The sequence below is a fragment of the Cyprinodon tularosa genome, unplaced genomic scaffold (genome assembly GCF_016077235.1).
Source record: "Cyprinodon tularosa strain WSP-4 unplaced genomic scaffold, ASM1607723v1 ctg10, whole genome shotgun sequence".
Classification (NCBI taxonomy): Eukaryota; Metazoa; Chordata; class Actinopteri; order Cyprinodontiformes; family Cyprinodontidae; genus Cyprinodon; species Cyprinodon tularosa.
The window spans coordinates 1,444,986-1,472,898 of record NW_024037782.1 but is presented as its reverse complement, the minus strand read 5'-3'; the positions used below and the strand labels follow the sequence as shown (position 1 = coordinate 1,472,898).

Sequence of the window (27,913 nt, the reverse complement as noted above, 5' to 3'; positions counted from 1 at the left end):
GAATAAGATGACACTGACGTTCGCTCAAGCCTTAACACCTCTAAGTTAGACATCCAAATCAGCACCTGTTCATTCCATTTCATGGAACTTTTTTGCATTCCTTAAAATTACATTCATTAAATCCGCTGCATGATTTGCACTTCAAGCTTTCTTTCCTCATTCAGACATGCTGTTTCTTTTGATTTGCCGCAATGCTGCTGCAGCCTGTTCTCTCTCTGTACCCTCTAGTCTTGACTTTCATTACTTTCTTCCCTCATCTTATTTTTTTTTTTTACCAAAATCCATCCCTTGTGAAAAAAGAAAATAATTCTTTGGTATCCGTCCTCCAGAAAACCTTTTACAACTGCCTTACATCTTTCCCCACCATAGCTTTTTCTAATTGTACAGGACCCGTTTTTTTTATTTTTTTTATTCTTCTTTCATGTTCTTCCTTTCTCTTGTCCTCATTTCCTGGTGTTGACCAGCCTCTCAATCAGAGCTCTCCGTGTCCTCTGGACCTCTTCTCCTAGCCTTTCAATCTCTGCTTTCAAACGCTCATTCTGCTCTGTCAGCTCTTGCACCTTTCGCTCATTCTCTTGCTCTCTTTCTTTGCGGCTCTTTTTGGTAGAGGAGTAAGATGAACGTTGCATGGAGAAGGACAAGGCACTGTTAGCCCTCTCGCTGGTGGTCCTCTTTCGTTTTCCCAAACGGGAGGACGAATAGCCTGAGGGTGAGGAGACAGGTGAAGAGGGAGGAGAGCAATTTTGAGATGGTGACTGGGAAGCTGAAGAAGAACAGGATGGAGAATCTGGCACGCAGGGCAGTTCCTCCTCACTGGCTGAAGGAGATGCAGGATGGACTTTATTTGCAGGGTGGTGTTGGTGATAATAATAGCCACTGCTGATCACGGCTCCACTCGGATCCACCATTCCCACGCCTCCTTCACTCAGCAATTCAAAGAATTCCGGAGGCAGCAAGTCGCTGCCGCCTCCTGTTGAGCTATCTGCATTTCTCCCAGACTCAGCCTCCACCTGACGTTCCTCTGCAACAGCTGGACTCATGCAGGAGGATGAGGAGGACGACAAAGAAGAGGACGACGATGAAGAAGTGTGATGCAGAGGCTGAATGGTGTGGCTCTCCTCTGTTGTCCTCTGGACGCCTTCAGCCCACGTCTGGTTTCCGTCAGTCAGCCACGTCAGAGAACAACTCTCAAGAACATCCAGAAACTCTGGCTCCTTCTATGATGAAAAAGTTGAAATGAAAAATATTATAATTTCAGCAATAAATACGGAAAAGGAGTGCAGTAAAACAAACTCATGAGGCTGTTATAATTTTGTCTGTAAAAACTACTGACCTCGGTGCATGTGGGGGCACGTGCCATTTTTGCCCCTCCCGTGTCGGAGCCCAGAATATCCTGCAGGTCCTCATACCACGCCTCCAACTCTGCACCATACAACGGCCCTACTCCAGGGGGGTACGGCGGGGGCAGGTGTAGCCACTCGGCAGTCATCTCGCCAATCAGTCTCAACACACAGATACTCGGCCACACGGTTTAAACTGGACCTGTAGGGGAGGGAAGTCACCAGACCCAAGAGGGTTAGAAAAAAAACATTGGGGGGAGGAGAGGTGCAGAACAATTGATAACTGTCTCATTAAAACGAACTCTATAACATTTAATTCATAATTATTCTGCAACAGGTTTGATTAAAGTGTTAAATCTGTTTTTATCCCATGACAAACCATACTAGACAAAGTTGGACTATTAAATAATCTACTTAATCTGAACTGTAATAACTCTTATTAACTCAACAAAACAATTCACATTTCAATCAAAACTACGTGTCAAATATGAGTTTAACTTTACCTTAGAAGTCTGTTAATCAAGTCTGACAATTTGTTGGAGACAGCTTATCCCAATAAATCTGAAACAAAACATGTAAAATGTTAGATGTTATTACATTTGTAATATCCCTGACTAATTGATAAAGGATTGTATATTTTCCAAAATAATATCGAGATTAAAGTTAAAACAGCTCAGACTGGAAACAAAAGGTCTGACCCTGTTTGCTTGAAATAAATAATGTAGTTTATAAGACAAAAAAAACAATACCATTTCATTTCAAAATATTTTTGTAGGCATTGTAAAAATAAGAGATTTATTTTCCTAAATTGTTGTAAACAAAGACAAAACATGCTCTCTACTGCGCCCCCTACTTTCGCCTGCACTCTAATACACACCAGGTAGATAAACAAGATGAGAAGACAAGGAAGCGCTGGAATCCGTACAGGTCAGACTAGGCTTTGTCTTCATTTTTTATTTAACATCAGTTTAATTGACTAATAATGATTTTAATCCACCAAACAAAGTCCTAATGAGGCTGATATTTAAAGTCGGTTATATATTTTATATATTTTTGAATTCTATCTGAAGTTATTTAACGTTAAACAATTATTAGTTGTGATTCGGTTTACGGTGAACCCTTTTATTTGATTTCCTTTAAATGTTCTTACAGGAAATTCAATCAAAATCGACCATTTTCTTATTAATTAAATGCCATTTGAAGATAAAGTATAAAGTAAGCAGTTTTCTTGTTTAAGTTGAGATGTATGTCAACTGTAACGCAAGACAATTACGTCATGGAAATCAAAGTCCAGATGAAGAAATGGGCGCAACAAAAGGCACAGAAAGGAGTGGGTTTGGAAAACTAAATCCAAACATCTGTATTCACAGCTGGAAGCTAGGAAGATGTACAGAAAATAAACTGCTAATTTACACAAAAAATGTTTTAGCTTAGGAGTCTTACTTATTGAAAGAACAACAACTTGAGTTGTCAATAGTGAATACGGGAACTAAAACTATTATAAAAGTCCTTTTACATAGCCAGCCATTCCCAATATTTGTGTCGCTTTAAACTAACGGTCGAGCTTGGTAATCAAGGACAACCCATAAATTGGCTCTATGCTGATAATGACAGATGAAGACAACTGTTATCCTAAAAATGGCACCGGGATATCTGCCAAAAAACATACACGTTCTATTTTCCCCCTTCATTCCAACACACGAAGACTTCAAGTTCACAAAACAACGAGAAAAAAAGCAGCCATTCCTTACCCTTTTTCTTCTATTCGCTCGCCTTCTCGATTGTCTAGAATTCGACTGTAGATATTTTAGTAAAAATTGGTGATAGCTCATGTTAACCATTGTTCAGTCTTGATGGCTGAATGTGATTTTACGGAAACTCCCGGTGGTGTTTTTATATAGGGAGAAAAGTCAACCGAACTATGCATGGGAAGTTAGTTTCATCACAATCTAGCTTGACAGGAGGACCGACATTAGAGCAGTCCAATCAGAAGAGCGGAGGTTAGAGCTTTGCCTTGGTGATATCCAATAGGCTAATCGGAATCGACAGTTTGGGCGGGGCTTGTAGTGAGTATCTGGCTGTTCCTTCCCGCCTGTATAGTTTGTGCGAGCAGCAGCTGTGATGCAGTCATAAGACGGCCAGGACGAATTTGGGGCGTAAGGGAGTCACATGAAAGGAATGATGCAATGCTTGGCAACCAATTTCTAGCTGGGGATAACACCAGCAGAATCAGAACATGTTTTATTAAACACTGTTGGCTCTAACAAAAATCTAAAAATATAAATATATGCATGGATATCTAATGTCGAAGAATTGCATTTTCTTCCGGAACATAAAAGCTCAATCGATTATTTTTAGGCAACTGTTTTGAATGTTGTTTTTTTTCCCTTTTTTCATCCAACCAATCAATTTAGCGCTTACTAGCTCGTGACGTGCTTATTAATTACGTTGCCATCCGAAGTTTTCCTATTTGAGCTGTTTGTGTAAAGTTTGTGTGTGTGACCACACCTGCTTTACGGCAGTCTGACATTCCATCACCTGTGTGCTCCTTGCTTTAAAGTAACCTTACTGCTGTGGACTGTCGTCAGTATTTGTAAAATATATCTTATATTTATAATATATATTTGTCAATATATCTTTGTTACAATTAGGCGGGGCTGGGTGTGAGCTGACAGTACACTGTCCCTTATTTTCTTCTTTTTTTTGTTGTAGATGATGAAACCTGGTAGAATTCATTACCCAGTGATTGAAACTTTTATTCAATCTTTCTCTCTGTTGCGTGACCCTTGCTCTATCAGTAATGATCGCTCAGTTTATCCATACATTTTTATTTCTTTTTACACTAATCAACAGGATAAAACTTTATCTTATCAGAAATAGAATAATAATAAAACAATCAAGTCCAATATTTTAATGAAGAATACCTCCCATTTTTTTTTTCCGGTCGTACCTTTTGCAGAATTTTCTGCTCTGTATGACAATTAATTTATTAAGACTAAACTGTTCTTTTAGGAAAATAAAGTTTCTGTAAAGACACACATATATATATATATATATATATATATATATATATATATATATATATATATATATATATATATATATATATATATATATATATATATATATATATATATATATATATATATATATATATATATGAAAAAAATATATATTTTCTATTTAAATTAATATTAAGTATTGCAAATATTGAGATGAGCTATATGAAAATATTTTAAATGAAAATATTTATTAAGTACTTCTCAAATCTAATTAGAATATGTAAAATTAACAAAATATATAAAACTGAAATAACTATTGCTCTTTTGATACTTTATTTAAAAATAATAAAGTAAAAAAAATAATATGTCATATTTAGGGTAAACATAAATAATGACAATAACTAATAAAGGAAAACAATGACAATAAAATTATGAATAATAATTTAGTGACACATATACACACCTACTGTCTGATGGAGCTACATAAAAGAATTCTGTTTATTTGAAAAAGCTTTTTATGGAGCTAAAATAGTTTAGTGACTAAATTACAGCGCAGTAAAACTTTGACAGAACATCTGAGGAAACATTTCCAAAGTTCACCGAGGTCATTGTATAAAACGCACCATAAGATAAGAAAAAACTTTATTCCGGACTCATGGTCCAATAAATGGATACATAAAATAAAATAAAAATAGTTTATAATAAAAAAAAACCACACAATACAAGTACCATTATCGACTAAATACGAACTTTAAGAAGACATAATGTCTTCATATGATCAGATAAACAACAAGCGGCGACCAAAAAAAAAAAAAACGGATTCAAATCGAGTTTCATCAGGTTTCACTTTTGATGTTTCTGACACTTCTCTCCTCATCCCCGAACTCGCCAAACACACGCGGGCACGCGCTCGGACAGTTTTTTCCACGCGCCGCGAACCGCGCGCAGCCCCCATAGCAACAGCGTCAAGTAGCGAATAGAAAGCTCAAATACTGTCTCTAGGACCCGGGTTAAAGCGCTGCAGGAAGCACCCAGACACGTCACGACTTGAGTGGCTGTTGCCGAGTAGTTCAGCATACTTTCTCCGCACCCCTCCCTCCCATTTCCATGCTTGCCCGTCTGTTTGTTTTTGTCAGAGCCGTTGTCTGCCTTGTGTTATTATGAAACAGCTTTAGAGCCCATTGCCTAGATTGAATTACATTGTCAGAAAGAGTTGGGACTTGTTATCACGGTCCTTTCTTTCTTTACAAGCAGGTCTAGTCTAACTGCTCTACTTTGGGTTGAAAAATACAAAACAATCAAAGATGCAGTATAATATAAATAAGAGATAGAATTCATCTTGTGTTGTTCTTGCTTTTGTATTTCACTCATGCTCTGAGCGGACCGCATGTAAACAAACCACACTCTATCTGTCCATGTGGATCAGAGCTTTCAATCAGCTTTTCTTTCATTTGTTTTTGGAATTGCTGATGAAATGTTGCCTTATCTCTTTATTTTCAAATAAGCAACAGCCATTAGCTCCTGCCTTAAAGTTATTACTCAAAATAAATGTCAATGGGAAGTCCCATAGTTGCTAAAAACAAATCCTTTATGTATATATGTGTATATATCATTTATACATATTGATTTCATTTAGACAAAGAATAGACACAGTAAGAACAGTTAATACTGGAAGGAGAATACTATTTTTAGAGTTAATTCATAATCAGATTTTGTCTGTATTTCTAGTTTTATAGGCTGATAACAAAGCAGTCTGGGGAATTTCCAGCCATCCATACCCCACTCCCCTCTTTTTCTGTCCCATGCCCTTGGTCAGAGCTCCACACCCAGTTTCTCCGCATACACACACATAAACACTTAGCAGCTGTCGAAATCCTTCCCCTTTCTGAACTGAGACCAACGATACAGCTGTTGGTGATACAGTCGATCCTTTTTGTTTTATGGAATCCTGGCTTGTCCTTTCTCTTTTCTTTTTTTTTCTTCTCTTCTCTCGTGTCTGCTAAACAGCAGCAGAAATACATTTACATTAAGTTTTTTTTTAAAATATATATATATTTTTTTACTGCTCACTAGTGTTGCCTTAAATTGGAGATTCGTTTTTTTTTTAAACAACTTGTATTTCAGTTGTTTTTGTGTTCATCTGACCTGAGACATTTACTGATTTTCTCTGGTGTGCGATGGCGTCCTCATTCAACTCATTCGTATTTTATTTTCACAGGTTTAAGATATCAAGAGCTCACATAACGCAGACAAAAAAGTGATAAATGCTAACAGGATTTTTATTTTTGGCCAAGTTTCCCTCATTAAGAGTTTGCCCAGATTTGGCAGCCAGGTTGTTGACCTGCTTGTGTTTGCAGACAGCTTTATCAGTCTTCTAATCGTTGCATGTATTTTTACTTTTTCTCCATCTTGCCTGTTTTTATTCACTACAAGCCTCATGAATGCGGGCCAGTCACCCCGTTTTACTCCACTTACACCAGCTCACCTTTTCTCTCATCAATCTGCCTCACAACAGCCTTCCCACCTGTCCAGACCCATTCAAGAAAATCTGATGCAGAGTGACTGTGTGTGATTTCAGGTTTCTGACATCAGCCGGTATTTATTCTTATAACCTTTTGTTCCAGTTTTATTTCCATTGCAAACATTTCTACTATGTATATTTTCTTTACATTTGGTAACCCTGATTATAATTTTATTTAAATCTTTGAAACCCTTTTACCCTATTTTTAAAATATTAGTAGAAGACAGGATGTGTTCTCTGTATGCAGAGCTACTATCGGTTCTCTGATTTGTTCGTTCTGTTCTCTGTCAGAGTTAAGAAGACCAAGAACCAGGTAGAAAAAGACAAGACACTGTGGGTCATAAAAGTTTAAATGCCCATCTGAACAGGTGGGTTACTGGCAGTGAAACACATTCTCCCGACTCTTACACCATCCTTTTCTTCCTTTTTGAAGTTTTTCCCATATCAGCACCAGAAAGAGATTTTTGTTTTTTTTAAGAGAGAAATCCATGCACCCAGCACCCACTGCTATAGTCTCCCACATACCTTATATATTTACTTTGACCAGAGGTGTAATCAAGGTTCCAAATCCACTGCTAGATTTAAAAAAAAGTGTTTAACCAATCATAGCCATTAATTATGGATTTGAGTCTATGACCATTTAAAGGATTCCTGTTTTTTAATTTATTCTCCCCATAAATAAATACTTGATTTGTAAGGAATTTAGAATGTCTCTTCGTAGATAAGAGAAAGACAAATGCAGTATAACATATGTAGAAATTTTGTCTGTGTTAATGCGGAGCATTCCCCTCCCAGTTGGAGCCCCAGATCTAATTCCCTGCATGTTACACTTGATACATCTGGTGTCAACTGGCTGGTCCTCTTCATCATATGTGTTTTAATACAAAGATAAAGATTAGAATTGATCATTTTACTTCTAATTGACTAATGTAAAGCCAAAAACTTCCACCTTGAATCATCCGCTAACAAAACTCACAGGGGATGATGTACTCACCTTTTTCCCTACCGTAACCTGACCTAAAACATGAGGCAACATTTTGCTGGAATACTTTACATACGTTAAATGCCAGGAGGATTTGAGCTTGACCTCTGACACAAATGTGTCCTTTAGGAATACATGTTACAAAAAAAAATATATAATAATAATTATATATATATATATATATATATATATATATATATATATTCATTCGGTTTTTGTAACAGTCTTTGTGTGAACACAACTAACCAGTACAAGCTCAGAAGAGAAATAAGGGCTTTCAGGTGTGTTAGGACAGGTTTTTAAATATTTAGAAATGGTCTATCGAGCTGACCATTTTAAATACTGATATCTGATATTTTTTTAATTTCTAAAACATTTAGCTATACAGAACTATTTAATAACTAAACAAATGTTTTAAAATGGAATATGAATGGAGCTTTATGAATAAACCTCATATCTATACATTTGCTTTGTTGGCTTTTTACACACTATACTGCCACCATGTGGCCATACATTGTAGAGCAACTAGAAATGTTTTTTCTTTTCGCTCTTTATAAGGGCAATATTTTTTTCAAAGGGATTTATTTTCCCCATTTTCTTCTATGGTTTTTTAAAGTAGTCATTACTTCATCTGAGCCTAATTATAATCCCTTTATTTGAATATATATCATAACTACTTTTGACAAACTGTTTTTTTTTTTTTGTCTTAGCCTAATGCTATGAAATAAATGGAGCCAGATTTATGACATCTTGATTTATTGATCAGCGTCGGTGACCACAGATGAACAGTAATGTTTTAAGCAATGAGAAAGCAGATTAAAAGTTGATCTGTTGTGTCTCGGTCATAATAATATAGTTACAAGCAACCGAGCGTGAACAAACAATAAGGTACACCGGCATATTTACAAGCTTTCCTTCCCCATCGTGCTTCTGATACAATAAAGGACAATTGGTTTTAATTTTAAATACATTTAAGAGCTGACTTTTCCTCTTACAACCAAACTGGGATTCATTTATTTATTTATCCAAAGTTACAGTACAAATCCACTATTAGTGTAACCCCTCCCGAGAAGAAGTAGGAGAACCTTTAACATGAATAAAAAAACAAAAGGTCCAGTCTAAAACTTGATAAGCTTAACAGGAGTCTGCTGTTGCTTGGATGTTTGGAATTAAGGTTATTTTTAAATTACATCAGTTTTATTCAAGGAAGAGGAAATGAGCGTGGACGTCTGAAGAACTTTTGGTCTCCTTTTGTTTTCTTCATCTTGTCAACTTTCTAACATTCCATTTAGTGAAAAAAGGCAGAGGCTGAAGTCAAGAGCAAGAGAGGAGCGTCCAAAACCCAAAAAGGTTACACCCTAAACACTGCGGATCTGTGCTCTCTAACCAAACATTTATTGTCCATGCTCTACTCTCTCCTGGACCATTTCAAACTCGGCCACAGTTTATTTGGAAAGTTTCTTCATCCTCTGATCCAGAGCTGCGAAGTTCTCTTCAATAGCCACCAGATTTTCCTTCATTGTCTGCTGGACCTAGTGGATAAAAAAACAAAAAACAGCTGTTTCAGAGGTTAAAAACACACCTTTAAAGTGTCCATAATGGTTCATTAATGCAAGGAAAATGATTTGTCATTTGTTTCCATTAATATCTACAGGCTAAGCCCAACCAAAACTCAATTCACACCTTATTCCTAGACCCCTGACCTAAAAACAGCAATTCCCCCTGTGGTGTTCAAGCATTTTGGGCCCAAAAAGGAGCCAGTCCCCACAACGTGCCATGGAATTTACTCAAAAAAAAATGTTCAGCACAACTAAAATTGCTCCACTTTTTAAATTTGATCAATTTTACAGAAATGTCTGGATGAAAAAAAAAAAAAAAAGATTAAAACACCAGCCACACCCAAAGTATAAAACACAGAAAGCTTTCATTATCAAGTGATTTCTGTGATTTGATGCACTCTAGCAGTTTGATAAAGGGACAGTTTCAAGTTTTTTTCTCTCCCCTAAATCTGAAGAAACAAAAAGAAACAGAAAAACAAAAATCCAGCTGTTACTTATATTGCGATCTGACTGAGCAACACTGGATGTGTTTTAGCTATTCCTTAAGCCGCAACTGCTGATCTCTGCCTTTCTGCCAGAGAAAAATAAGCAAAGGAACGAGTTTTCTTGTAATCTAACCCAAGTTCACATAACTGCCTCAGAGGATGCATTAAAACCTTCCAAGCCCTAAAACCCAACCTTACCAAAAAGGAAAAAGGCTCAATCATATTTATTGCTGCCTCTATGGAGGGAGGGCAGTTGAGGAAGATAAGTTCTGTTGTTTATTACTCCAATAAGCTAGATCTAGCTAGATGTTAATATGAGTTTATGTAGGATAAACAAATGCTAACCTAAGATCCCCCGGGAGAAAAGATGTTCCGTGATAAAAAGAACTAAACCTAAAGCAGATGTAGATTACACTTTCTGAAATCTGGTAAGCAGGCCAGTAAAGTTATGTTTATACCTCTCCTCTTATAAACATATGGTAACAAAGTATATAAACTAAATGAGAAGATCCTTAGAAAAGCCCTGAAATATCAAAAACAACCTGTGCACTAGTCTAGTCTTTGATCCCCAAATTAATCCATACATTAAATAGCTGATAAGACTGATTTTATAAGAGCTTATTAACTCTTTAACATGAAAATGTTTTCTAGCAATATATTCTACCTGATCTAAAATGAAATGAGCATATCCATCATGTTTATGTTGCATTATAATTTAATATTTGTGTCTTTCACTTAAGAGAAAAACTCTCCACCAATCCAGTTCCACATCTCCAGCCATTGTTCAATAAGATTAATGCTGCTGCAGCCGATCCAGCAGCAGTAAACTTCCTACCTGTGTTAGCAGGGTGTTGTTATCTTTCAGAGAGTTGTTGATCATCTGCTGAGTCGTGTCCAAGTGAGTCAGCAGCTGGCCAAACTGCATCGCTGTCAGACACAGATGAGTGAAAAAGGACAGAGTCAAACAAAGTTTAGGATATTTATTTCCTCCTTAAAAAACAGACAAAACCGACGTGTTTGTGTGATGTGAAGTAATGAGTGTTCAAATGATTACAAGTTCATATATTTGTTTTAATACTAATAAAAGGAGAATAAATGGTAGCTTTGAAATGTCTCTGCTTTTCAGTACTGGGTTCTCCAACGAGATTGTGTTGATTTAACTGTATCGCCTGTCTCAATCTCAACTGTATTTTTGTTTTCATTTTCTGCCTCACTCAAAAATTCCCTTTTGGATTACATTTTCGATATTAATCAGGAAATAGCTGGAACTGATCAAGCTGTTTTGATCTGTGGTAACTTCCTGAACAATGAGAATCTAAAATGCTCTAGTATGGCTAATCCCACCCCTACTAACCAGTGAAAAAAAAAACAAAAACTTAACTCTCATGGGATTCATTTCAAGGTTTTTCTACCCTGAAATAAAACACCATGGGAAAGATCCCAGTGTTATTGCTTCCAACTTATGTAAGGTTTGCCTGAAATGCAATATTATTACAACATTTGCAATATAAACCAATACTGTACTTTTATGTTTGAGGGCTTTCTTTTGCCTTGGGAAGGTGATCCTTTAGTTTAAAGACTGTAAATGTATGTAAATTAGTGCAAAGAGTGATTCTGCCAAGCAGTCAGTTGCTTTTCCTAAAGTCTTACCCTGCTCATGCAACTCCTTCACAGCAACAAGCCTCTGCACCACCTGAGGTATGGAGGTGGACACAGCGTCCCACTTCTGCACCACGTCGTACAGCTGCGACACCTGACAAGTACACATAAAGAATTGTAAATAGTCAAAAACATTGTCCCATCTACAAAACCAAGCTGCTCACATGGTCTTAAATCCAGTTGTCAGAGATGGAGAGAGAATCCCTCAAAACTGGGGACACATCTCACCCCAACAGACTGGGTTTTATTTCATGACTGAACGACCTGAGAGCACAGTTAGCTGTCCCTGCTCAGGATGACAGACCAAACCAACTAAAGAATGTCTGCTTCTGTTACACACCGCATAAAATAAAAGGGCTGGGGTTTAAAATGTTAAGTGTGCCCCACAAGTAAATATATCATTTAAAGAGTAAAAATTAAATTATTTTAAATACTCATGGCGAGTTTGGAACTTAGAGGTTGTTTTGTGATATGTTATTTGTAACTGACTGTCTGTTTTAGTTGATTGATTAAATAAATTGGTTTGTATTTGGAAAATACTAAGTCCAATTAAAATACAATGGGAACTGACTGGTTTATTTAATTTTTTACTATATTCTAGTTTTGGACAACCAAGCTTTAGTTTTTTTTTCCATTTCATTTTTTAATCTCTATGGAGGGCATAGAGATAAATACTAAAATAGCGTGAACTCGTGGCTTTATATCCTTAGTTTATTGATCTACCTATTTTTAATAATAGAAACAATACCAACAAAAGGCTGATAAATGATGTATCACTGTAGCTAAAGACAAGCTATCTACAAAAAAGTTAAATAACCTCATAAATTCACCTCTGGAAAAGGTTAGCATGTTTCTACAGCCTCCAGGCTGCAATCCCCAATAACTATATTAAAAATAAGAGCATTACATTCAATCAGTGACATACACTATATTGCCAAAAGTATTTGCTCACCTGCCTTGACTCACATATGAGCTTAAGTGACATCCCGTTCCTAATCCATAGGGTTCAATATGACGTCGGTCCACCCTTTGCAGCTAGAACAGCTTCAACTCTTCTGGGAAGGCTGTCCACAAGGTTTAGGAGTGTGTTTATGGGAATTTTTGACCATTCTTCCAGAAGCGCATTTGTGAGGTCGCACACTGATGTTGGACGAGAAGGCCTGGCTCTCAGTCTCCGCTCTAATTCATCCCAAAGGTGTTCTATCGGGTTGAGGTCAGGACTCTGTGCAGGCCAGTCAAGTTCATCCACACCAGACTCTGTCATCCATGTCTTTATGGACCTTGCTTTGTGCACTGGTGCACAGTCATGTTGGAAGAGGAAGGGGCCAGCTCCAAACTGTTCCCACAAAGTTGGGAGCATGGAATTGTCCAAAATGTCTTGGGATGCTGAAGCATTCAGAGTTCCTTTCACTGGAACTAAGGGGCCAAGCCCAGCTCCTGAAAAACAACCCCACACCATAATCCCCCCTCCACCAAACTTTACACTTGGCACAATGCAGTCAGACAAGTACCGTTCTCCTGGCAACCGCCAAACCCAGACCCGTCCATCAGATTGCCAGATGGAGAAGCGCGATTCGTCACTCCAGAGAACGCGTCTCCACTGCTCTAGAGTCCAGTGGCGGCGTGCTTTACACCACCGCATCCGACGCTTTGCATTGCACTTGGTGATGTATGGCTTGGATGCAGCTGCTCGACCATGGAAACCCATTCCATGAAGCTCTCTGCGCACTGTTCTTGAGCTAATCTGAAGGCCACATTAAGTTTGGAGGTCTGTAGTGATTGACTCTGCAGAAAGTTGGCGACCTCTTCGCACTATGCGCGTCAGCATCCGCTGACCCCGCTCCTTCAGTTTACGTGGCCTACCTCTTCGTGGCTGAGTTGCTGTCGTTCCCAAACACTTCCATTTTCTTATAATACAGCTGACAGTTGACTGTGGAATATTTAGGAGCGAGGAAATTTCACGACTGGATTTGTTGCACAGGTGGCATCCTATCACAGTTCCACGCTGGAATTCACTGAGCTCCTGAGAGCGACCCATTCTTTCACAAATGTTTGTAAAAACAGTCTGCATGCCTAGGTGCTTGAATTTATACACCTGTGGCCATGGAAGTGATTGGAACACCTGATTCCAATAATTTGGATGGGTGAGCAAATACTTTTGGCAATATAGTGTAGCTGAAATGGTCTGCCCTCTACTGGCCTATTGAATATCACTTTTAAAAAGTCATCATATGATAATCATGTTAGTCAATTGATTTAATGGGGAAATAAACCTAGTTTTTATTAAAAGGCATCCAGCCCCAGTGCCCTGGATACTCTTTACAACAACCCACTGCACTTTTTCCCCTAATACTAAAAAATATATATTTAGACATTTAAAATGAAAAATAGTCACCTACATGTCATGCATTAATCACTCAACTTAAATAAGAAAAGTCCCTTTTCTAATTTTCCCCACATCAAGTGAGCTAACAGCCTTTCACTTAATAGGTCTGTTTAGCTCACAGATTAACAGTTTCTGTAAATGTAGATCAAAGAACCCTGGTGTTCCTATGGCTAGAAGAAATCCATCTTTTGTTTCAAAGCTACCAAAGTGTAACACAAACAGCAGACTCATCAAATTTACAAAACATACTTATGTTTCTTTTTGCAGCACAGATGCATGTAGTAGGATTACTGACCTTGTTCTGTGTTTCAGCATCTTCAATCGCTGCCTTGTGCTTAGCAATCTCATTCATCTTCCCAAGGACACTCTAGAAGATTCATTTAAACAACAAAAAGGTACTATTTTTTATTCAGACATCAAGGGAAGAAATAGTTACAAGATGAGCAATAGAGCCCTTTTAAAAAGACATTATGTGATGCAAACATTGTCAGATGAATAAAAGCTGTCTTAAAGGTGGGCCTATGATCAAAATGTTGCGGGTGAGACATGATTTCTCCAGAACACAGTGGGCTGTTTTAACAGTAAAAGCAGAAGATAATTCAAACATAATAAAAAGAAAATCCTTCTGCCAGCAGTTATGCTGCAGCAAATATCAGAAAGTCAGTGAATTTTAAATGTTATGCCAGTTTGCTGAAACATTTGCAACGAAAATCTGTTGATCAAAATAAAGGATTACCACATCTTTGTTTACATCAAAATCTAGCACTTCTTTGGACAAATTCATGTATTGAATGCAGTATTTTCCTACTTCTACTCCTGAATACGTTAAACTATTTTAATAAAAAGCACATTTAACTCAAAAATGCCATAAGTTGTTGAATCACATTCAAAATTAAAAGTGGGTGGAATATATAGCATATATTTACATCCATTACCGGTTAACATGTCTAATAATGGCCAGATGAAGCTTTGTTCAAGCTTCAAACCTCTTTAGGAAATGTGGTTTATTTCATAAAGCCTCATATAAGCTTCAAATGCTCACTGTGGCCATCTAGTGTTGAACAAAAATCAAGTCTACACATCTAAACTATATGAATTGATGAGATTGAATAGAAGTATCTAAAACCCATTGATAGCACCCTGCCTTTATGAAGTAATCCCAGTGAAAATAACTGACAAAAGAAAAGATGTACTGGCCTAAAGTGCTTTTTTAACCAAGTCTTAGTATTAAAAACAACATATGAGAATTCTGAAGTGCTCATGAAAAGGAGAAAACCTTCTCATTACATTTTTGCACAAGTTCCAGTTCACAGAAAAAAAAAGCAACAATTGACAAAACAGAGTTGTATTTCTCTTTGGACATCTTTCAAAAATTAAACCCCATTTTCAATCTTTGGTTTGTAATTGTAGCTAAAACATCACAAATATCCAATTCGACACAACTACAGCTTAAATACTTTTTAGTGGAATAGTTTTTTTTTCCTTAAGCTAATGTTAGATTCAAGCAATTCTATTGAAATCTTAGAATTCACAAATAAATTAATAGTTCAGGAGCTACAATCACATACCGGGACTTGAGCGACCATTGCAGAGACCCGTACATAAATATTAGGAACTAAAGAAATTATTTAAATGCCTTCAACGTCAAAAGAAAAGTTTTGTGATGAGCTGGACGATGCAGCATCGCTAAAGCTCTTTAAATCTGCGTTGTCCATGCATTAACGTTATACAGCGGCTCGACTCAATCCACTGGCAATCCACCATTTTATCCAAGAGAAGGTTGCATGCACCAATGACTCAGCCGCTACACATGTTAACAAAGCTGACTATATAGAAGAGACAAGAATGCAGCGAAGGATGAACCAAAAAGAATAAAACCCTGACAGATTTCATTGTGTGAAGTTTCAAACCCAAGAAACAGTTTTTAGAAACCTTGCAGGGTCTTGAACTTATTTTTCTTTAATTCACTAAATTTCAAGAAATCTATGGAAGCCTGTGAATATGGGTGTTAAGGCATTTCAGGAGTTTGTACCTGCAGTCTTGCCTCCACTTGATCCAGTGTAGCAGAGTCCAGTGCGCTGACCCTCGCCTGCAGGAGCTCAATGGTATCCTGAGATGAAAGATGCACTTAGATTACAAACACACCAGTGTCTCTCTCCTTCTGTTTGGAAGGAGCCAGTGACCCCTTTCAGAAATGACCCAGTTCTTCAGCTACTCGGTCACAGATACAGTAATAAACTCCGAACAGCTTCTACAAATAAAAGAGTCTTCTTACCATCAAACTGGCTCCTTGTACTCCAGCATTCAGAGGTCCCTGATAGAGAAAATGACTTTAGCAATCGAACAGACTCCCTTTGTTAAATAAAAGTAAAATATTTGGTTCAGTTTCATCTTGTGGAAAGTGATGGATATTAAGGGGTAGAAATATTTGTCTTTTTGATGATTAAAGAGAGGCAAATACATAGGCATGTGTGACAAAAACCTTTAGGGGGATTTGTGGGTAAAATCCAATAGGATGTACCTGCTTGTCTGATCCTGAGCCAACAGCGATCTCCAGCTGAGCTAGACGCTTCTCCAGTTCCGCCATCTACGGAGATGGAAATAAAGCTGACACATGGTTGGAAGCGACAACAGCTTCCCACTAAGCATTGAGATCCATTTTTGTCTTTTCTCCAGGTTATTGCCAACAAATGTTCTGATATGTGAATGAAAGTACAGCACGGCGGGAGACTCATGTGACAAAAACATTTTAGACTTCACTCATCCAGGCACTTGCCCCTGCTGTCTTAACCTGGATGTTACCTTGGCAGACTCGTTGAATTTTTCCTGCTCTGGTCTGCTGTGCAACTCGTAGAGCACCACTCCATCTGGACCCTTTGTTGAGGAAGAGGTTTTGCCATCTCCTGCAGGGCTGCCACGACTGCCCTTCACCGCCTCCAGCTGGGTGAGCAGACGCCTGCAGGCAGGAGGGAGAGGGAAACAGACTGATTATACAGTGTAGTCGAAGCAGTTATCAGCCCCATGTGCTGTCTGTCTTTCTCCCCAATGGGTCTAAACTGCAGCTTGAAGGTGAGAGTCTGTCTCTTCATTGCTTTATCCCTCATGTTTGCTAGTTTCTGTTCCAAAACCTTCACCTTTTTGCAGTTTAAGGCTGGGCTTTGACATATTTCCCAGCACAGTCTGCCCATCCTAGACCGTCTGGCTGCATTCCCCTAACACCAGGGCAGGAATAGTGGGTTGCTCAACCCCTTATGTCAGTGCTAACATAAGATACAAATACAAATTCAAAATCCCAAGTTTCTGAAATATAGCTGTTCCTAGTGGTTAGGGCATAAAGCTTGAAATCCTGAGGTTCTGGTTCGAGCCCCACTCCCACAGACTGCCACTCTGGGTCTCGGAACAAGACCCTTAACCCCTGATTTCTCCCCAGGCGCCACACAATAGTAGTCCACTGCTTCCCATGGGGATGGATTTAATGAGAGGTAAATTTCTCCAATCTGAGATCAATAAAGTTCAATTATTATAATGAATCTAATTTACAGGTGCTGGTCATAAAATTAGAATATCATGAAAAAGTAGATTGATTTCAGTAATTCCATTTAAAAAGTGAAACTTGTATATTATATTCATACATTACATACAAACTCATATATTTCAGATGTTTATTTTGTTTAATTTTGATGATTACAAATGACAACAAATTAAAATCTCAAATTCATCATATCAGAAAATTAGAATATTACTGAAGACCAATAAAAACAAAGGATTTATAGAAATGTTGGCCAACTGAAAAGTATGAACATGAAAAGTATGAGCATGTACAGCACTCAGTATTTAGTTGGGCCTCCTTTGGCCTGTATTACTGCAGCAATGCGGCGTGGCATGGAGTCGATCAGTCTGTGGCACTGCTCAGGTGTTATGATAGCCCAGGTTGCTCTAATAGTGGCTTTTAGCTCTTCTGAATTGTTGGGTCTGGTGTATTGCATCTTCTTCTTCACAATACCCCATAGATTTTCTATGGGGTTAAGGTCAGGAGAGTTTGCTGGCCAATTAAGAACAGGGATACCATGGTCCTTCAACCAGGTACTGGTAGCTTTGGCACTGTGTGCAGGTGCCAAGTCCTGTTGGAAAATGAAATCTGCATCTCCAAAAAGTTGGTCAGCTGCAGGAAGCATGAAGTGCTCTAAAACTTCCTGGTATGTGGCTGCGTTGACCCTGGACCTCAGAAAACACAATGGACCAACACCAGCAGATGACATGGCACCCCAAACCATCACTGACTGTGGAAACTTTACACTGGACTTCAAGCAACGTGGATGAAGTGCCTCTCTTCTTTTCCTCCAGACTCTGGGACCTTGATTTCCAAAGGAAATGCAAAATTTACTTTCATCAGAGAACATGACTTTGGACCACTCACCAGCAGTCCAGTCCTGTTTCTCTTTAGCCCAGGCAAGACGCTTCTGACGCTGTCTGTGGTTCAAGAGTGGCTTGACACAAGGAATGCGACAGCAGAAACCCATGTCTTTCATACGTCTGTGTGTGGTGGTTCTTGAAGCACTCACTCCAGCTGCAGTCCACTCTTTGTGAATCTCCCCCACATTTTTGAATGGGTTTTGTTTCACAATCCTCTCCAGGGTGCGGTTATCTCTCTTGCTTGTACACTTTTTTCGACCACATCTTTTCCTTCCCTTCGCCTCTCTATTAATGTGCTTGGACACTGAGCTCTGTGAACAGCCAGCCTCTTTAGCGATGACCTTTTGTGTCTTGCCCTCCTTGTGCAAGGTGTCGATGGTCGTCTTTTGGACAACTGTCAAGTCAGCAGTCTTCCCCATGATTGTGTAGCCTATAGAACTAGACTGAAAGACCATTTAAAGGCTTTTGCAGGTGGTTTGAGTTAATTAGCTGATTAGAGTGTGGCACCAGGGGCCATCAATTTTGAACCTTTTCACAATATTCTAATTTTCTGATATGATGAATTTGAGATTTTCATTTGTTGTCATTTGTAATCATCAAAATTAAACAAAATAAACATCTGAAATATATGAGTTTGTATGTAATGTATGAATATAATATACAAGTTTCACTTTTTAAATGGAATTACTGAAATCAATCTACTTTTTCATGATATTCTAATTTTATGACCAGCACCTGTATATACATTTTAATTTTAGAAAAAGTTGCTTTGTGCCATTTTTTCCTTTTCATGCATTAGGTTTTACTGTTTGACTAAACTCCAAACAGATGGTAGAAAGTGATTGTATTTAACTTATTACAGGGACAATGTTAAACAGTCTGAACAGCATTTGAAGTTAATGGTGAATAGAGTTTAACCATTCACTTTATAGCCTTCCAAAGAGGGGAGAAGAATAGCATGCCTTGCAATAGAAGTCACCAGCATTAAGCTTTATAACATGTCCACCAATATGTTTTGTGCATTTTGTTGGGGCTCTGGGACAAACTAACACAAATTAGTCTGACACAGAAGTTAAAAGACAATAACACGTTTCTTTCTACTTAGCTATGTTCCAATCTGTAGACAGTTTTTGCCCATTTTTTCCCCCCAGAAAATAGCTCAAATTATCCAGATTTAATGAACAGTGTCTAAACAAGAAGTCAACTTTAAGTTAATACCTTAAGTTTTGTCTTTATAGTATTTACGTATGGTATTTTCCTGTCCCATTCTAACTAAGGACAATACTCTCATCCAAACCAGATGTATGTTTAGGGCCCCAGTCTTCTACAGCATCTACCTAGATTTAGTTTCATCCCATCAATTCTGACTGGCCTTCCTGTGCCTTCTCAAATAAAAGTATCCCCCCAGCATGATGCCACCACCTCCAGGACCATGCAGTCTTAAGTTTGATGTAAGTTTAATGCACATACAATCTGTGCGGAAATGACATGCATTTTTTCTACTCTAAAGGGCAGTTTAGGGTATATCCTGTAAGCGCAGAAAACCACACTACATAACAAAACACAATTTCCAACATTTTCATGTCTCCTTGTGTGATCAAAAAATGGTGAGACTATCTGTACGAGAGTCTTTCACAATCCATTGATTGGGCCTAATCAGAAGATAGATGTAGATGATCATTAAAGATAATATTTCTCCCCACAGAGCTCCTCTCTATAAATCACAGCTTTCGACAGCTTCTGATGAATGGTCTGTTTGACCCTTTTTCTAAATGTTAATCTGAAATAAACTTTCAAAACCTTGTATAATTTCTAACGTTACAATAATTCAATATTTTCTTCATTTTTAAACCTCACAATTGGCTGTTATTCAAGTAAAAAAATATATATTAAAAGAATACTTTGATAAGGGAGTTTAAATTTCCCCAATAAGCTCTGTAACATTTTATCTAATAAACTAATAAACACTTTTTCTGCTAAAAAAAAAAAAACAAAAAAAACAAAACAAAAAAAACAGCCATAATACCTTTTTTCCCCCCACCAGAAATCATTTTATGAACTACTCTTAATAAGCATTCATAAAGTAGCATGTTGACCATTAAAACATGAGTTTATGTGCTTCAGAAACATCAATAATAAGAGGACCATTGTTCTATTTCAGCAGCTCACTTTGAACACGCTTGACAGTCGTATGTAAATAAGGAAGCTGTCCTGTCACACTGCCTTCATCTCACCTGGCAAGCGCTCCATCTGGATCAGCCAGGTTGATGTGAGCCTGTGGTCCCAGCAACGAATCCAGATGGGCAGATACCAGCTGCTGTTTGAGCTGCGCTGCATGCTGAGCTAGTACCACCGGGGTGAGGCGCTCCTCTGCATTGCTGTCCTTTGCAGCAGCCTAGAAAGTGAAATTGGTGATGAAATTAAAGAGTCCATCAATGAAAATAATTTTTATGTCAGGTTACAACAACTACACAACAAGGTCATTGTTTTATTTCACTAAATCCTGATCTTACGTCCTGGCTAACTACATTTTGATCTGTTTTGGAGTAACAGGGCAGCTTAAACTGGAGCTCAAAACTGATATGTCACCAACTTAATTGATTTAGAACTTTAACTTCTGTTTATAGCAACTCTTACAGGCAATGTTGTGTTCCTCTTTTCTTTATATACATTTTTACTATATTTAGTGGAAGTGTTTTTGATACAATTAATGTTGATAAACAGTTAACACTTCTATAGAAGAGTTTTTCAAAGAAGTTGCATAAAATATTTGGGGTTTCTAAATAAAGCTAAATGACTAAATATGAACCAATCTGATGACCAAATAACCTAGATAGTAGATTAAACAGAAAAATATGTGCTAATGTGCTCATATGTTTGTTTATAAAATGGAGGAGCAAAAAGGGTTTTTGAATCGAAAGCTTTATTTATTCTGTCAATATATGGTTTTTCGATTGAAATGTGTGAACCCTGTTTTTAACTATTAAAAATGTTGATCGCGTCCCACCACTAGAAAGAATACTTGCAGCCTCTTAAGACAGCTCAAACTGTAATTGATTATTGGGGGAACAGAGTAGCTTTAGTGTGTTTTATTAGTAGCTGCCTAATGGAAACTTCGTTAGTAAGTGACAATAGAGATAAATTTTTTGCTAAGCTCAATTACAGGGTCAGCTTGAAGCTTCATTACATCCATATCCAAACCTTTAAATACCATTAGATAGAAAAGAATTATAGAATAAAAATGAAAAAAAAAAAAAAAACTTGATAAAAAATTGTTTTCAGGTTTCTTTTAGGGTGGATGAATTCAAATGTGTTGCTAGCAGTGCACCTGGATGGTGTCCACCTCCTGAACGAGTTCCTGGATCTCATTAACGAGGCGTTGATACTTCTGCTGCGGCGTTTCCTTCACACCGCTTCCCTCACCAAGCTGAAAGAAGATAAAAAACAGACAAAAAAAAAAAAAAAAAAAAAATCAACCACTGCAGGTTCCTTGCCCCAATTAAACAAAGTAAACAGAAACCCTTCTGCATGTTCAATCTTTCATTATTGAGAAAAGTACTTACCTTTATTTTAAAAAAATATATAAAATAAACATCTATACATTTTAACAGCACTTACGATTTCAAACTCTCCTGATTCATATCCCACTCTTCTGCTTCTACTGATTCTGTCTGAGAAGTCTGAAAGAGACATTTGACATCAGATTAAAAATACCGTATATAAATTAAAAGTTGACTCCCAAGTCAATTTTCTTCATTTTTCCTAAAAAAGAAAGCACAACAACAAAGTATCTAACAAATAAATCCTTAGAAAAACACAAACACCCTGAATTTCTTTGCAATAATCAAATTGGTGAAATTATTGCTTTTATTTACATTTTTTTTACTCTACTTGACAGTATATCATGCCCTTAAATATGATGTTTTCCCAGCTTAAAGACCAATTTCATAAAAAAAATATATTTTTTAAAAAACTAATTCAATATGATCATTTTAGTCTCTCTGAGTATAAAAAAAATGGTATTTTAATTAGAGCTGAACAATTTTTACCAAAAATCTAAATTCCAAATTTTCAACTAATCTTGTGATTTTATCGGGATTTTCCTTTGCACAAATGCTACATTCAGACCGCAACAAAGCAAAAAAGCTTCTGCTGCTTCATTTTTGATGCTTGTACACATTAAGGTCAGACATGCGTCAAAAGCATATTGGCCGCTCCTGAAGCGCATCCAGTAAACTGTGTCCAGATGTGTCTGATGCTTCTGCTGCTCCTTTGTTCAATGGCAGAGAGCGGCTTTGCTGTATTTGCTGTTATTAGTGGGTAAAAAGTAGTTTAAATATGTTTTTAAGAGAGAAAGTCGACCTGAAAACTGAAAAATATGTACTGTCAGTTTATCAAGGTTATGATTTTGCCTTATATTTTATAATATTATAATATTATTTTGCTGTTGGAGCCTCTCAGACCCTGTGCACCGGCGGTCTGAGCGGCTGTATGGCGGTGCTCTGTCACTAGGAATCCCCTTCAACAGCAGCCACTGGCCCAGTCACTCTTTGCGGTTTTCCATTACTGTTCACGGCGCTGGAAGGCGTTTTTCATGCACATAATCCAAACTGCAGGCACCAAAATAAAATCGAACATCTTTTTTTTTCAGCAGGTTTCGACATTTTAAGTTAATTTAGACATAAACTGTTTCAGTGGAGTGTTCTTGGCAATCTGCATCAGTAGTGCTGTGTCTGTTTCCCTGCCAGCTCCCAGATCAGCTTCTCTGATTGGTTGATGTGGTGCGTCGAGCAGCAAAAGTTCAGTTTTTCCAACTCCAGCAGCTGCTGCTCCCTTCGCAGAGCGTCGCATGCATCAAATGTTCAGAAGCTCACGAGGCGGTGCTCCTGCTGCTCAAAGCGCGCTGCATGACCTTTTGCTACGTCTTGATGAGCGTCAACCATTGACTTTGCATGTAAACTAGCCGTTTCCTCTGCCTCTAGCACGTGCGATCTGAACGTAGCATGAGCACAAGCAGGTCGATGTTTTACTCTAGGGTTTCACTTTTTTCATGACCTTGAAAGCCTGCTTGTCCAGAGTCCAGTTTTGCAGGACTTTAACATTTGCATGAAATCGTTCTTACTTCTACTATAATGCATAGACCTAGGTGCTAGCTGAAACTCTCCGTTCCCCTTTTTTTTCTAACAAGAATACCTAATTTAACCGTATTACTGCCACTTAAAGGGCTGGAGGGAGAAATTTATTGTCCTACTCTTGTTAAATGTAATATGACTTAAAATTGAGAGCCTCTGCGATTTGAAACTTGCATTTTTCTAAATTCCGATTACATTGAAAATGCAATTAATTGCCCAAAACTAATTTTGATAATGCATTCCTAAGGTTAAAAAGCTCCCAGAGTAGATGAAGTGAGTTGTTGTTGAAACACGAACTGACCGAGTCCTTTGGTGCTGACATGTTTGTCTTTGAACTTGTCGTAGGCTGCATTGGGGTTGACCACAATCCGCTCTACGCTGTCACTGCAAAGCTCCTCCTGGTAAAAAAAAGATCAAAGTTTAATTATATATACAGCTATAAAAAGATCTGGAGTGCTTGATACTAGATATACCTAAAAAATATAAATAAATTTAATAAGGACTAGTGCATAGCTCCAATAAAACTGGAGGGGATTAGAGGACACAACACCTAGATGTACGGTAATCAGAATTTAAAAGCATTTGTTGCATAAGCTTGATAATGAAAATCTTATAAAACCCGATTTAGAGGATCAGTAAAGAGATCAATGCATTTAAACCACTGTAAGTAAACAACTGACATGATTTTATTATTGGGATTAATCTATTGTGATACAAAGTTACATGAATGAAAAAGCCAGAAACACCAAAATATTTTTTTTTCTAAATGACAGCTTTTTCATTAATGTTTTGGTGAAGCAAAAATTAAAAATTATTTTATCAAATCATTCTAGTGATCAGTTATGGAGATTTAGAGGCTACAAACAACACCACTGACGCACAAAAATAAATGACAGTTCTCACATGAGAGGAAACATAAAAACACAGACAGTTCGAGGGATGTCAGGAGGAAGAGGAGGAGAGTTAGCTAGGCTCTTACCAGCTCCTTGGGTTTCCAAAGAGAGTTACAAAAAAAAAATGGAAGAGCAGAGGGAGAGAAAAAAAGTAGGGGGGGAGAAAGAGACACAGATTAATGTGGTTATCACATGCCATGCACACAACAGGAACACTTGGCCAGGGTTTCAGGAAGATAAGAAAGAAAGCAGTGTTGGGAGAGCTGCAGCTACAAACCCTGGAGACAACCTCCCTGGGTAACGTAGGTCTGCACTCCTTTCCCTCTTCACTCATTCAGGGTGAAAGATAGCTTAGTAAGTTTCTCTTCTCTTTGATGATGTATTCAAAGTTATCAAAAATAATTTGACCATTTCTCTCAGAGGTTCAAAAGAAATTATTGAGTAATGTGTGGAGACAAAAAAACTGAATGCTCAGTTAAATTTTCTATTAGTTTAGTTAATCAGTTAAAGAGATTTTTTTTCAGTTCACAAACAGAAAAACTACGTCCATATTGAAAAAAAAAGTCGTTTCAAGACTTTGGTCATTTAAAAACATGAAGATCTTAATTATTCTTAACTGTATTATAACTGTGGTTTTGAAGAGAATCAACATTTTTAGTAGACTTGATCTGGTTACCTGTATTAAGACTAGGGCTTCAACTAATGATTATTTCCAAATCATTTCATCTGTCAATAAATTTTTGGATTAATCAATTAATAATCGGATAGCCAAAGATTCTTTTAGGACAACTTTCTGCTAAATCAAACCAGGTTAAACTCACTGTTTTCCAGTTGAGTTTTTGATAGAGCATATTGACAGACAAAACTTGTTTTTTTTTTTTTTTTATCTTAAATGCAAAGTTTAGATATAAGTTTTTCTTTTTACAATCTTAATACAATTACTGTTCTAAATGGGTCGCTCTTTCAGATAAAGACATGTTTTAGAATCGAGATACTCCAGTTAACAATTAATTATTAAATTAGTTGACAATTATTTCAATAATCGATTAATCACTAATAATCTATTTGCTTCAGCCTTAATTAAGTCAAGCCATAGCTTGTCTTAAAACAACTACCATTTTCAAGAGCAGAATAATAACATTTTATAAATTTATATACAACAAATAATCAAAAACAACTTAATGTTAGAAAGGATCATTTTGAATTGATTAAATTAACATATTTAACTTATAGTATAGAGACAATTAAACCTGTATTGTTAAATGTTATATTTTAGGAGCAGTATAAAAAGTGTTTATTTTGAATTATATAGCTTTTTTTCAAATAACATTTTAAATAATTTTAAACATACGTGATACTATGGAGCCTTCCCAGCGCTATACAGCAAGGTTTGAATTTGATACGATTTTTTAAATATTTCTGCAGCCCAGCTAGTGATTGAATCCAACAGCTGAAACAAACCTCCTCACACTGAGAAACTATCATCGCAGTTGCATACCTGATAAATCTACCAATAGATCAGATAATGATTCCCTGGCACCCCTGAACTGTGTAAAACACACTGGCCAAAGAAAAAACATTGTGGAGTAACTAATCAGAATTACTCCAGGAATTGTGAACTGAACAAAAATAAGCTTGTGGTACTGTGATAGAATTCTACTGACCAAAGCTTATTTTTTGATACAAAACAGGAGGGGAATAAATGTGGGAAACAAGCTGAAATGTCACTTCTTGATTTTTTCCCCTTTCTTCATAAAAGAGGGATCATAATTTTACCCTATTTCATACTGCAAGTATGTTTCCTTCACAGTCAAACTGTCAAATATGACAGGCACGGCCTAAAAAATAAAAAAGTGGCAGCTCTTTTGAAAGTTAGAAAATTAAGGGTTAGCCAAGAAGCAAGTTGTTAGAGCATGAACACAGGTTAATCAACAGAATGTCTCTTTTAAGACATACACACACGCATGCATGCGCACATCAATCAGTGCTTCAAAAGACCTGCAGCATCATTTAGGAGTGGATAAAATTTAAACCAAATCATCAGGTTCATCAATCATTTTTTGAAGAATCACAGGGAAAAGAACCAAACCGCAATTCTGTTTCTCATCTAAATCAGTGCGTATAGGAACATTTGATATATCACCGTAAGTTAAAAAACCCATCATGCATTAAGCTCTCTGAGAGAAGTCTTACTTGTACACACTAGGGTCCCAGGAGGGATGAAGAGAGGTCAAATTAGGGGACAAGAGAAGAGGGAGAATGAATGTGGCATCATAGAATGGGGAAAAAATGCGGCTAAAATTTACTTGGCTGCTCTGTCAACATAAGATTATTAAAAAGAGAATTAAAAAAAATAAAAGCAAACCCCTAAATATGAAAAAGAACACCAAAACAATGAAATTTATTATAAACTGATAAGCAAGAAAAACATAAAATTTTTCTCAAGGTCACAAGATGATCATCGTGGTGTAATTATAGACGGCATTTCAGACTTCAGGGGGAATTGCTTATTTCTTTTTCAAATTGTGGATACATTTTGTCCTTTTTATGCAATACTTAACAAAAAAAGTGTGTGTATCATTTGTTGGGAGAAGTGAAGCAAGTCGGTTAACTTAAACCTTTCATTTAAGTACCAACAAATGATATGGCTGCTAAAGGAGTCTTTAATTCATTCATTTCTGAAGTTAGTAACAGCATCTCTCAGTTATAAATTATGCTTCATTTATAAGAAAGAAAAATCACTAACTGAATGGCGGAGTAAGATTCAAAACATACAGCTGTTAGCAATATAACTAATCAGATAACCTTTAAAACAATGAAGGAACCTATTTGGTCCATTAGGAGGGCTAAACGTTAGTTAGCGCATTAGCATTAGCAACAGGCTAAAGGTTAATAAACCTACACAAAAAACGCAGCAAGTCCACCTACCGATTCAAACTGAGCCTGGTCATCCTCTGGAAGGTCGCCGGTCTCGTATACGTCGGGTTCGTTAAAAGCCTAATGAAACAAAACGATAAAATATTGATATTCCGTTGGTTTATTTTGCGTTAGCCTGGCCAACGCCCCGGCTTAAAGCAACACCATTAGGTTTCCTCTGGCTTTTCTGAATGCTAACAACATAATGCATTACATTAGCTTAATATTTGCTACTGAAATGTAACATTTTTAAGGGTGTTAAATGGATAGTATTTGTGGGAAATATACAGATAAACGACCCTGCTGCAAAGCTGTAAGCTAGCACTTCCACCTAGTAGTGTCATAGCGTTAGCCACTTACAATTCCTGGTAAGTTTGCGTATTTAGGATCCGCCATTGTCAACGGGAAGAACAAAAACACGACAAAATACAATAATAGTCGTTAAAGTAACCGATTGCACCGAGTGGGGTTCTATCAAAAGCTAACGATGGATGAGCCAGCAGTCTCTCAGCCGGTGGAGTGCAGGCTGATGTGGTCGCTTGTTGGATTTATTTTCCTCACTCTCCGTGGGGCGGTGCTGCTAACTGATGTGTCGACGGCAAAGCGGAGTGCGGCGTATTAGTTA

General features: G+C 37.3%; 2 protein-coding genes and 1 long non-coding RNA gene across 6 annotated transcripts; 1 reads left to right on the top strand and 2 right to left on the bottom strand.

The window, feature by feature from the left end:
• Positions 1 to 353: 353 nt before the first annotated feature.
• Positions 354 to 3,248, bottom strand: ddit3 (DNA-damage-inducible transcript 3). The gene is made up of 4 exons (XM_038296755.1): positions 3,092 to 3,248; positions 1,844 to 1,901; positions 1,334 to 1,542; positions 354 to 1,217 (listed from the first exon to the last, which is right to left on the bottom strand). The coding sequence occupies exons 3-4, from the start codon at positions 1,487 to 1,489 to the stop codon at positions 444 to 446; spliced, it is 930 nt and encodes a 309-aa protein (XP_038152683.1). The 5' UTR covers positions 1,490 to 1,542; positions 1,844 to 1,901; positions 3,092 to 3,248; the 3' UTR covers positions 354 to 443.
• Positions 2,223 to 21,570, top strand: LOC119791025. The gene is made up of 5 exons (XR_005281799.1): positions 2,223 to 2,267; positions 6,858 to 6,937; positions 7,155 to 7,231; positions 16,611 to 17,003; positions 20,509 to 21,570. It is a non-coding gene; the product is annotated as an uncharacterized LOC119791025 (long non-coding RNA).
• dctn2 (dynactin 2 (p50)) lies at positions 8,585 to 27,856 on the bottom strand. Of its 4 annotated transcripts, XM_038296428.1 has the most exons (16): positions 27,649 to 27,856; positions 27,301 to 27,369; positions 26,566 to 26,574; positions 24,459 to 24,464; positions 23,781 to 23,877; positions 21,966 to 22,027; positions 21,676 to 21,774; positions 20,582 to 20,742; positions 16,737 to 16,890; positions 16,456 to 16,521; positions 16,210 to 16,248; positions 15,967 to 16,044; positions 14,230 to 14,301; positions 11,540 to 11,642; positions 10,725 to 10,816; positions 8,585 to 9,377 (listed from the first exon to the last, which is right to left on the bottom strand). In XM_038296428.1, the coding sequence occupies exons 1-16, from the start codon at positions 27,682 to 27,684 to the stop codon at positions 9,291 to 9,293; spliced, it is 1,230 nt and encodes a 409-aa protein (XP_038152356.1). In that variant the 5' UTR covers positions 27,685 to 27,856; the 3' UTR covers positions 8,585 to 9,290. The 4 variants fall into 4 exon arrangements, with proteins under 4 accessions (XP_038152356.1, XP_038152429.1, XP_038152493.1 ...); XM_038296501.1 differs by lacking the exon at positions 24,459 to 24,464; XM_038296565.1 differs by lacking the exon at positions 26,566 to 26,574 and having other exon boundaries at positions 27,649 to 27,855.
• Between the last annotated feature and the right edge of the window lie 57 nt (positions 27,857 to 27,913).